Consider the following 11082-nt stretch of genomic DNA (forward strand, 5'->3'; position numbering starts at 1 on the left):
GAGCTTCGGGATCTGGACTGCTGAACGAAAGAATATCACTGCTAACCCGGCTACTAGTGTTCAGATGCACTGTACGACTGGCAACTCCCCATGATCCAAGGTTCCAAACGGCGCCATCATGATCAAAGCTAGTCTGATTCTGATTGGGGAACACAGATTTGGAGTATATTCCAGTTATATTTGTTGAAATATATTGTCCACCTCCCTTCATCAGTTCGGACTTTTGAATGAGTTGAATGATGCATGAATTAACATGGTATCCAAGCTAAAAGGTCTTGAGTTCAAAGATCCTGCCAACGTAGTATTAAATAAAATGATTTTACGGCCTACATCAATCCCATATTTATGTACTAAAATAGCCTAGATGTAGGATTAAAATATATTATTCACCTTTCTTCATTAGTTCGGATTTTTGAAAGAATTGACTGATGCATGAATTCAACAATATCTAACCACTACTGCTCCACAATCAAATCATTCCCAGGAATCCATACCGTTTAGAAAAATTAGATACTTGATGACAACTCTGGACGCCGAAGCGTACCAGTGATTGCCAGGTAAACTTCGGCACAACTGCTCCGCGGATGCTGAGAAAATCGACGGTGCGTGCTCCTCGACCTCGAGTCTCAGTCAAGGTCAGCAAAACCCGGTCTACGAATTGCGCTCCTTCGTAAACATCTTCCCGTCCCCTACCATTTAATTTCCCTTTTCTGGCGTTCTAGTCGGTCTCAAGTCTCAACTGGTCGCACCTTATCACCAACCATCTCATGCTGGGGTTGACGGGAGAAATGGACATATTTGGGTCTATATTTTTTTGCTTTTGAGATTCTCCTCGACCGAGTGCGCGAGTAGTTGACGAAGCAGGGCACACAGACAGACAGAGACAATCCCAAGTCTTGAAACGAAACGACTCACTTATATTGTTTTCTTGGGAAGAAATCAAGACATGTCACATCTGGAGGAAGAAGAGAAGGAGAAGGAGATATAAATAAGGGATGAAAAATGCACCACGCAACACGCCACGTCCTATGGGCCGTTCGTGCCTGCCCGGGTTGACCCGGAGGCTCCCCCTCGTTCGCTGCTTCATGCGCATCACCAACCCGGCAACCCGTACACCATAATCGTACTACCACCCACTTGATTAGTTAACTGTTGCCAGTAACTAAACAGTACGCAAATGTACTACAAACAAATCGTGGGTATGGTGAGGACATGAAGGGCCGTCACGAAGAGGTAAGAGCAACTCCAACGCAAAGACCTAAACGGACACAGATTTTGTTTTCTTTTTGTTCATTTGGGTCATTTGTCCGTCTAGTGAACATAGGATGGACAAGGGCGGACTGTGGATGTATCCAACGCACAGCCCTCGAACAGACAGAATTGACCGTTATGGACAGAGTTGAATGCAGCAGCCAATGCCTGGGAGTCAGCAGCGAAGCTCGTCGACGGCACCCCCACCCTGGCGAACCCCAGGTTGGAGCGGAACTCGTCGAAATCAGCCTTCTTATCAGCGAAGCTCAAACCGAAAACCCTCTCTAAGGTGGAGCCTAGTTGCAGTTGTCATTCAAAGAATAAATGGGAATCCAAATCCACTTTTAGAGATATAGATGAAGTCTCGCCGGCTGTGGCTGCCTTTTCCCGGCGTCGAGGAGTTGCAGCGTGGCCTGTTTGCTCCGGCCTCGCTTGGGCTTGTTGTGCTCGTTGCCGAAGCATCTCGAGAATGACCTGAGGGGCTTGTGGAGGAAGTTGGTGAGGACGACGTGGAGGTGGAGGAGGCAGTCAGGCCGGCGCTGCTGCTGCTTGGATTCGGATTCGGGGAGGTCGAGGTGGTCGAGCATGGCGGTAGGCGAGCTCCTGCTTGATGCCCTGGAGGCGTCCATGGCGACGGCGTGGCGAGAGGATGCTGAGGACGACAGGGGCCGGTGGAACGCGAAGACCGGTGAGGGGCGGCGGATCCGCGCGGGACCGGATGGATCTGGACGGCCGGCGCCGAATCCGGGCAACGACGGACGGGGTTGGTGCGGCGGCGCAGGAGCTCGGGACGAGCGGGCGGCGGCGCGAGAGCTGGGATGAGCGGGGACGGCGCTATGCTCCGATCGGAGGCTGAATCGCTAGTGCGGGTTGTTGATGTGTGGGACCAGGCCGGACACGAGAGGACACGAGCAAGCGACGAGAGTGTCCACTTTTGTCCGCGAGGACCCATTTATGGCTCAAATTTGGGTTTAGTTTAGGTCCGAATGGACAACAAACGAACAACCGACGGACGCTTTTCTGTATGGATGACCCAAACGGAGAACATGGATCTCTTCGTTGGAGTTGCTCTAAAAAATATTTTAAAAAATCGCTGGTCTGTGAATGACGTGTGGGGTCGGGGGCCACGTGCAATTGACCAGCAATTGACACGTCGGACAGATATTCTTGATCTGATTGAACGTTTTCAACTGGATGATCGATCCTATTAAACGCGAGCGCGCGCGCTGCCTCGCTGGTTGCCAAGCAGCGGGCCACCAGACTCGCGTCTCCTATCCCCCGGCACCGGCACCGCACAAAGCGCGCGCGGTCGAGAGAGATGGCGTACGCGGCGGGCTCGCCGGCGGTGCCGGACTGGCTGAACAAGGGCGACAACGCGTGGCAGCTGACGGCGGCGACGATGGTGGGCATCCAGTCCATGCCGGGCCTGGTCGTCCTCTACGGCAGCATCGTGAAGAAGAAGTGGGCCGTCAACTCGGCCTTCATGGCGCTCTACGCCTACGCCTCCTCGCTGCTGGTGTGGGTGCTGGTGGGGTTCCGCATGGCGTTCGGCGAGCGGCTGCTGCCCTTCTGGGGCAAGGCCGGCGTGGCGCTGTCGCAGGACTACCTCGTCGGCCGCGCCAAGCTGTCGGCGACGGAGCGCGGGAGCACGCCGCTGGTGGAGCCCTTCTACCCGGAGGCGACGCTGGTGCTGTTCCAGTTCGAGTTCGCGGCCATCACGCTCATCCTGCTGGCGGGCTCCGTGCTGGGCCGCATGAACATCAAGGCCTGGATGGCCTTCACGCCGCTCTGGCTCATGCTCTCCTACACCGTCGGCGCCTTCAGCCTCTGGGGCGGCGGCTTCCTCTACCACTGGGGCGTCATCGACTACTCCGGCGGCTACGTCATCCACCTCTCCTCCGGCATCGCCGGCTTCACCGCCGCCTACTGGGTACGTGCGCAGCTTCCTTCCTTACCTCCCCTCCATGTCAGTTCGGTGGCCGGTGCTCCGGCGGCGTCTCGATCGGGTTCGGCTAACGTGTTAGGTGGTAGCAGCCAGTCGTTGCTAGCCAAGTAGTTTGACCCAGCACAGCGATGTGGACTCCTCGTTGGGATGCCATTGCCGTTGCCATGCCACCGCGGGAATACACATGACAGCACAGAGTAAAAGTACAGCTACAGTTCTACCGATGCCTGGACCGGAAATTTTCTGGGGTAGATACATGTTCTTCAAAGTAACGTTGGAAGATTTCTAAAAATAAGCCGTGTCGGAAGAAATTAGCGCGAGTCGTTGTAGACTTTCTTTGCTTTCTTTGGGCGGTCACATGATACGAGCACAAGTATTTCGGTGATAGCTGCAGGCACCCGGAAAAGGGGTCCAAGAAAACCGCTTTGCCTCATGGAACGTGTGAACCGGTTGGACCGCGTCGTTGGCTTCGGCTGGCCTCTGCCCGTGGGCGCTCGCGCGGCGTCGTTGATGGCAACTTGAACTAGTACTGGACGGAACGCCCAATTTTTTAATCTCTGGCGGGTCACGGTTACACCGGCTGCAAATATCCAGCGTCGCTGTCTCTCGCGTTATCCAACTTGTTGGTGTGGCACCCGCGTTGTGTACTTGTGTTCATCGACTATTGTACAAATTCACAATTGGTTCTTCTTCCTTCACGAAGAACTCACAATTAAGTCGCTCCTGAAAAACTACGGAGTATGGTGAACTAGCTAAGTTTGTTTCTGGATTTTTTTTAGTAAGATTCGGTCGAACAATCCCGTTATGTCAAACTGTGAGTCGATTTCATTTCGCACCATGTTGTGGCTGGCAGGTGGGACCGAGGCTGAAGAGCGACCGGGAGCGGTTCTCCCCGAACAACATCCTGCTCATGATCGCCGGCGGCGGGCTGCTGTGGATGGGGTGGGCCGGGTTCAACGGCGGCGCGCCCTACGCCGCCAACATCACGGCGTCCATCGCCGTGCTCAACACCAACGTCAGCGCGGCGACGAGCCTCCTCACCTGGACCTGCCTCGACGTCATCTTCTTCGGCAAGCCGTCCGTCATCGGCGCCGTCCAGGGCATGATGACCGGCCTCGTCTGCATCACCCCCGGCGCAGGTACCAAACATCTCATTGCACGCAGCACGTACGGATCACAGGAGTAGGCGGAGTTTTCGTCGCTCAATCAATGTGTTGTCGTGGAGTACTACTAGCACAAAAAAGTCAAATAGACAGCTCGTAGAGTACGCTAACAAGTCCACACCAACGTAACAACAGTAGTTCATTGTGTTTTGACATGAAATTTCTTCATTAATCTACGTACAGGGCTGGTGCAGACGTGGGCGGCCGTGGTGATGGGCATCTTCGCGGGCAGCGTGCCGTGGTTCACCATGATGATCCTGCACAAGAAGTCGGCGCTGCTGATGAAGGTGGACGACACGCTGGCCGTCTTCCACACGCACGCCGTGGCGGGGCTCCTCGGCGGGGTCCTCACGGGGCTCCTGGCCACGCCGGAGCTGATGATGATGGAGTCGTCGGTGCCGGGGCCCAAGGGCGCCTTCTACGGCGGCGGCATCAAGCAGGTGGGCAAGCAGCTGGCCGGCGCGGCGTTCGTGATCGTGTGGAACCTCGTGGTCACCACGCTCATCCTGCTCGGCATCGGGCTGTTCGTGCCGCTGCGGATGCCCGACGACCAGCTCATGATCGGCGACGACGCCGCGCACGGGGAGGAGGCCTACGCGCTGTGGGGCGACGGCGAGAAGTTCGACGCCACGCGGCACGACGTGTCCAGGGGCGCCGGCGGCGAGAGGGAGATGGGCACCGCGGAGCAGCGGCTCGCCGGCATGGGAGCCAGGGGCGTCACCATCCAGTTGTAGGAGGGTATCCAACGAGGAAGGCTCTGTACTGTTAATTCTTCTCGTAGGACTGTAGGAATAGTTATGCTTTTAACTGCAGAGTGTGAGAGCCTCCTGTGTAGATTGCTGATGTCATGTTGGCTGTTGCGACATAGTAATATTATTTTTCCGAGTAAAGTGTAGGAAATCACCGGTTTGAATGCTGGGTTTGCGGAAAACAATATGTCATGTTTTTGTTGCAGAAAACACCGCGTCTTCTGTAATGGTTTTGCAAAAAACATTGATTGATGGATCAGGCTCTGTTAAGTGGATTTATGACAGGTGGGATCTGTTTTTTGCCTACCTGGCACTGGCAGCCGTCCCGACAGCCGTTAGATGCGCTGCTCGGGCCATCTATATTTCCTTCCCGCTTGCGCCGCATCCGCATTCCCCCCTCCTTCTCCCTTCCCGCTTCTTCCCGCTCCCACCCCCCCTCGCACTACGCAGATGGGTACCCCGGCGAAACCAGGCGGTGCTGACGGCGGCGGGCCACCCGGCAGTGGCGCCAACGACGCGGATCCCGAGCCATATGAGCTTTGCGGGAGCTTGAACCCTAGCGAGGCGACGGAGAATGTGGAGCTGCAATATTCAGTGGAATACGTGATGGCCAGAGCCTTCGTCGCGACGGTGAAGGTCAATCCGACAAACCACCATATCGCGTCATCCTTCGGCGGCGTATAGTAAGATCCCCCTCCCCTTCTCCATTCCTTTATCTCATCCCTATTGATCCGTTACTAGGGTTAGGATAACAATTGCATATCGTTGGGCCTAGGGTTTGTTATCGCTATGATTTTTTTGTGAAATTAGGTGATTAAGTTGAAATTAGGTGATGTTTGTGTGTTATTTAGTTAAAATTAGGTGTTGTCTAACCCTATGGTTGGGTGTGCTATGTCAAATTAGTTGTTGTTAAAATGCTCTCTAATTAACCAACGCATTTTATTCTACCGTGTTTGTGTATGGTTTTTTAATGTGCCAAAGCTTTAATTAACCAAAGTGGGGGTTAGTGTACTATGTTGCTTTGTATTGCACTGTTTTCTAATTAACCCAAAGCTTTGTATTGCTCTGTTTTCTTGTTGTTCTGCTTTTTAGGAAGTGTTCTAATTAAACACTTATACTGCACTGCTATGTTAATTTTATTATTTGCGGTTTGGATGATGAGTTTTGTGAATTGAGGACGCATTTCCATGACAGAGACAATCTCAAGAGAACTATGATGTTGTCATACGATACATCATATTTTACAATCTAGTAGCACTGATAGAGACTGAAGGATATGTTTTGAGGGATTACATGTACTATGTAAAGGATCCAGGCCGAGGGATAGAAGGAACGGAAGAAATATGGGATGATGACAGGCTGGGGGGAAATTTCAACCACAATCATGCAGAAGCAGAAGATCTTGAATGTGACAGTTCTTAGGGCCAGTTTCCCAAAATCTACACATATAAACAACAATGCTAATGTTATTGAGTGGCAAATCCCTCTGCAGGAAGTTAGAGATCCCCAACTGTATCAGGTAGATCAAGAAGGAGTTTAGTTCAATGCACATCGTGTAGATGTAGCAGCAGAAAATTCAGATGCAGCAGCAAAACAGCAGCCAATGCCAATACAGTTTCAAACACAAAACAGCACAAACAATTCAGAGGAGCAGTTGCAAAAAGAAGAATTTATGGAGGAGAAAAGGAGAAAGGAAAATGCAATGTTCAGGAAGAATAAGAAAGGAAAATAGAAGGCCACTCTTTTGAAAAGGAATCTGCAGTTATGGACAATGAAGAGGACAGTGATGATGACAATTTGATATAATATGGTGATATCCTTGATAGGCTTGAGGAAATGAAGAGACGGAGGAATGATCCATTACTACATTATGAAGGGGATACATATGTTGAGGAGATGTGTGAGACAGAGGAGGAGGAGGAACTGTATGAGCAATCGGGTGAAGAAGAGGATGATGATGATCAAGAGGAGTAGAAATTGGAGGAAGAGGATCAAGAGGGTGGGCAAGATCTGTAGACGAAGAAAAAGGACAAGAGACACAAAAAAAAGCCAACAAGTAGATCACATGGAAGTATAGAGCACTTGTGTGAGAAGGACCGGTACCATCATCTGAAGAGGACAGGAAACCTCTGGACTTGTGTCTGGAAGATGATGATGGTGCCGGACAATGGCATATGTGTTTCTCGGTAGTAGGAAGAGCAAAGCAAAGAAGATTAAACCAAAGATATAGTATGATGAGGAGAGATCTCACCCAGATAAGCAATTTGTGAAGCATCTTTGCTTCCTTGACGTGTACCTGTATTTTGATGTGATTTTCAGTGCTGGGGCGTCTGAAACTTGATGTGCGCCTTTTTCTAAATATTTTTTTACTAAAAAAACAGTACACCTTAAAAACCAGGCAAGGCATCGGTTCCTGGTTTTTTCAGTCGGACAACCGGTCTGGTCCATTTTCAAAAACTATGGATGAGAGAATGGAAAATTGGTCATTTGCCCCGCCGCCCTATGTTTTCAATGCCCATATGTCCGACACCTGACACGGCGTCGCAAGAGACTTGGCACAGCAGGGCGCAACCCCTAGCCCGGATGTCTCACTAGCGACTTGGACGTGCAGCACCTAATATGTTTGTGCAAAAATATTTGACTGGAAAATTTGGTCATAGCTCTAGCCGGCGGACGTCTGGCTTGCTGCCCGGATGTCGGGCGCCTAAAACAGTTTGCTGAAATTTTGGCTATTTCTCTCCTTATGGTCAACACTGGAGCAACCTATAGTTGCTTGTCGGAGTTGATGTTCCCATTTTTATCATCACGAGTGTGTAAGAGTTGAGTTGTTTGTTGCAAGCCTCCGTTGGAGTGAGATAATTGTTTCCCAGAAAGGCCACTACTATTCTTCCCCTCCCGCAACTTCATTTTTTGGGACTCTCGGGCAGCCGGTGAGCTCGCCAGACATGGGGAAGACATGTCCTGGGAAAATAGGCACTGCCGCGGCCGACGATCATTTAGACCGGGTTAAAAACTTTAGCCCGCTATAGTTTAGTTGTGTTGAAAATGTAACAATTTTGGCCTTTAGATGAAAATCATCCGGTTTGCATGAAATTCGTTCGGTTTGTTTCAAATCCTATTGGATGGCCGGCTCTCGCATCATTGTCTGACGTGTCCGCGAACAAATACCATTTTCGTTAGGGTTTTCCATTGGAGTTGCCCTTAGACTTACCAAATAAAATTGGTGGGTATTACCCGTCCCCGTCCGCTCCACCTCACAATTTTCATAATTTTTTATCTTGATCTAAAGATTCACATGAAATAAATTTTTCAATGCCAAATTTTACTTTTCATTTTCTTCAAATTTTCTTTTGTCCCTAGAACTAGGTTGCCTAGTTAAGAAAACTTTGTGGAATTACCTTGCTCAGAAAAACAATGTTTTCTCAAAAACACACACACACACACACACACACACAAACACACACACACACACACACACACACACACACACACACACACACACACACACACACACACACAATATTTTGGTAAAATCGACGGGGACCGGACAGACTCCGTGCCGTTCCTAGTTCGCGCCATTGTGTGCACCAGCGCGAAAACATCGCGCCCCGCCCACAGCCCAAAACTTTGGCGCCGGCGGCCATTCCCGCAATCGGCGCCTCCCGCCAGGTCATCGATCCGCGGCATCCGTCCCCCGGATCGCAATCTCAACCGTGCATTCCATCTGCATCGAACGGCAGCAACGCGCCTCCTCCCACCTCTCGTCCACCTTAAAATCCCCTCCCCACATCCGGCAAATCTCACAACACAATTCACCACCGCTCCTCAACCTCCTCCGTCCGCTCGCAGCTCGAACCAAGGAGAGACCGTCAGCCATGTCCGGCCGCGGCAAGGGAGGCAAGGGGCTCGGCAAGGGCGGCGCCAAGCGCCACCGGAAGGTGCTGCGCGACAACATCCAGGGCATCACCAAGCCGGCGATCCGGCGCCTCGCTCGGAGGGGCGGCGTGAAGCGCATCTCCGGCCTCATCTACGAGGAGACCCGCGGCGTGCTCAAGATCTTCCTCGAGAACGTCATCCGCGACGCCGTCACCTACACGGAGCACGCCCGCCGCAAGACCGTCACCGCCATGGACGTCGTCTACGCGCTCAAGCGCCAGGGCCGCACCCTCTACGGCTTCGGCGGCTAGGCTCTTCCTCGCCACCCCACTGCAGATCCCGAAAGTTTGATGATACCGCGACTTGTGTAGTTCGCTAGTTCCTCTGTAGTTCGCTATTTCCTCTGTATTTCGTACTGAATCGTGCAGCAAAGTTATTCGCAGTTTGTTAGAAATCAAACATGTCTCTGAAATACCTTGTCTCTGACTTTGTTCTGCTGCATTTCTGTTACGTAAAATTGTACTATCTTCTGTGATGCAAAATTGTGTGTGCTTGGGAGTTGGATTGTTTTGCTATTCTTTTACCAGGAGCCCCTGACGGATTGCATTTGCTTGCGGAATAGTTAGTGCATGGCCAAATCAGGAACATCAGTTGCCCCGTTTCTGCTATTTTATCTGATGCATTTGTACAAGGCATCATTTATGATTGTTCTGTGTTGCAACAATGTGTTTAATTAAGGTTGGGATTAGTCTGTATTTCATACATCGATTTCTAGATTGATTTGCTATGCCACTTGCTCTGTGCAAATCATCATGTGTTTCCTGTTAATCAAATGTCACTTTGCTCTATTTCTGCTGTTTTTTTGGTTACTGCAGTAATACTTCATCTGATGCATCAAACATTTTGGCCGTGGCAAAAAAAAAGGGCAGCCCCAATGCATGTAGCTCCCGCTTGCGCAAGGTCTAGGTAAGGGTCCGACCACTTTGGGTCTATTGTATGCAGCCTTTCCCTACATTTCTGCAAGAGGCTGTTTCCAGGACTTGAACCCGTGACCTCATGGTCACAAGGCAGCAGCTTTACCACTACGCCAAGGCTCCCCTTCACATTTTGGCCGTGGCAGCAACAACTTAATCCTTCAGCCTATATTAACTAGCTTATCAACATAATTCTCCATCTTCATTTTCCTAATATCATATGATGCTCTAGATTAGGGGAGTTTAGTGACAGAATAATTTATCTTAAAACCTGGGAAGATCAGTTCTTACTTGATGCGTTTACTGTATTAGCAGGAATGAAAAACAGTTAGAGCAATGACCCGTGAATCCTAGAATCCTACAGAAGCGAACACCAGCGAGCAATGAAAAATGATAATAGTAGTGATACATTGCATTGGGTCAAGTTTCTTGTAGATTATATTTATTTAACAAGAACAATTCAGATGAAGGAAGAATAATTTGTCCTTGGAAGACATTTTACAGCAATGCAGCAATTTCTTTCTTTCTTGAAGGAGCAAGTTTATCCAAGTTGAGATTGATATCCACAGTGAATTAGTGACTGAAGAAGTCTGTTCCTTGCAGAATAACCAAAGACGATAAAAAATTTCATAGACACATTACACTATCCCAATGCAATCTTCCTTTGATACCTACAGGGTACAGGCTACAGGTGTGGGCACCCTTCCACATGAACAATTTCAGTAACACGTATTATGAAACTAAATACTTGATATCGGATGATGACTCAATACACACTAAAGACAAGATACACACAAGTGCTGAAGTATACAGCAAAAAGACCCTATAATTTTGCAATACAAATACACAAAAGGAAAAAAAATATCACTATGATTTGTGGGCAACAAGATTACTGAAATTTCACAGGTGGAGAAAATGGAAGTATCAAGTTCTTGGTGTTGTATTTACTCGATTCAGAGAACCACAATCCAAGTAGTGCAACCATACTTTTCAAGGTGTACACATCACAGCAGTTCAGAACTTTAGATTGCTGCCATACAGCAAAAGGAATACCAGAGTCTCGGATGAGAACTTTAGATTGCATTTAGTCTTGATTATAGGTTTCGTCGTGCTCATAAGCGGTA

The 11082-nt window shown here is 49.9% G+C and overlaps 2 protein-coding genes across 2 annotated transcripts; both read left to right on the top strand.

Annotated features, from left to right (window-relative positions):
• The first annotated feature begins 2477 nt into the window (after positions 1-2477).
• On the top strand, positions 2478-5367 carry LOC123059754 (ammonium transporter 2 member 1). Its single transcript, XM_044482246.1, has 3 exons — positions 2478-3181; positions 4050-4335; positions 4543-5367. Exons 1-3 carry the CDS (start codon positions 2570-2572, stop codon positions 5091-5093), a joined length of 1449 nt encoding a protein of 482 aa, XP_044338181.1. The 5' UTR covers positions 2478-2569; the 3' UTR covers positions 5094-5367.
• Positions 5368-5558: 191 nt separating this feature from the next.
• Positions 5559-9456, top strand: LOC123190231 (uncharacterized). The gene is made up of 2 exons (XM_044602866.1): positions 5559-5744; positions 8678-9456. The coding sequence occupies exons 1-2, from the start codon at positions 5559-5561 to the stop codon at positions 9293-9295; spliced, it is 804 nt and encodes a 267-aa protein (XP_044458801.1). The 3' UTR covers positions 9296-9456.
• Positions 9457-11082: the final 1626 nt, after the last annotated feature.

The sequence above is a fragment of the Triticum aestivum genome, chromosome 1A (genome assembly GCF_018294505.1).
Source record: "Triticum aestivum cultivar Chinese Spring chromosome 1A, IWGSC CS RefSeq v2.1, whole genome shotgun sequence".
In the NCBI taxonomy this organism is placed as follows: domain Eukaryota; kingdom Viridiplantae; phylum Streptophyta; class Magnoliopsida; order Poales; family Poaceae; genus Triticum; species Triticum aestivum.

Bases quoted from the DNA above. Each gene is read 5' to 3' on its own strand.
- LOC123190231 (XM_044602866.1), top strand. From the start codon at position 5,559: ATGGGTACCCCGGCGAAACCAGGCGGTGCTGACGGCGGCGGGCCACCC. The intron at 5,745-8,677 runs GTCAATCCGACA...TGCCGTTCCTAG, and splicing joins CCTTCGTCGCGACGGTGAAG to TTCGCGCCATTGTGTGCACC.
- LOC123059754 (XM_044482246.1), top strand. From the start codon at position 2,570: ATGGCGTACGCGGCGGGCTCGCCGGCGGTGCCGGACTGGCTGAACAAG. The intron at 3,182-4,049 runs GTACGTGCGCAG...TGTGGCTGGCAG, and splicing joins GCTTCACCGCCGCCTACTGG to GTGGGACCGAGGCTGAAGAG. The intron at 4,336-4,542 runs GTACCAAACATC...ATCTACGTACAG, and splicing joins CTGCATCACCCCCGGCGCAG to GGCTGGTGCAGACGTGGGCG.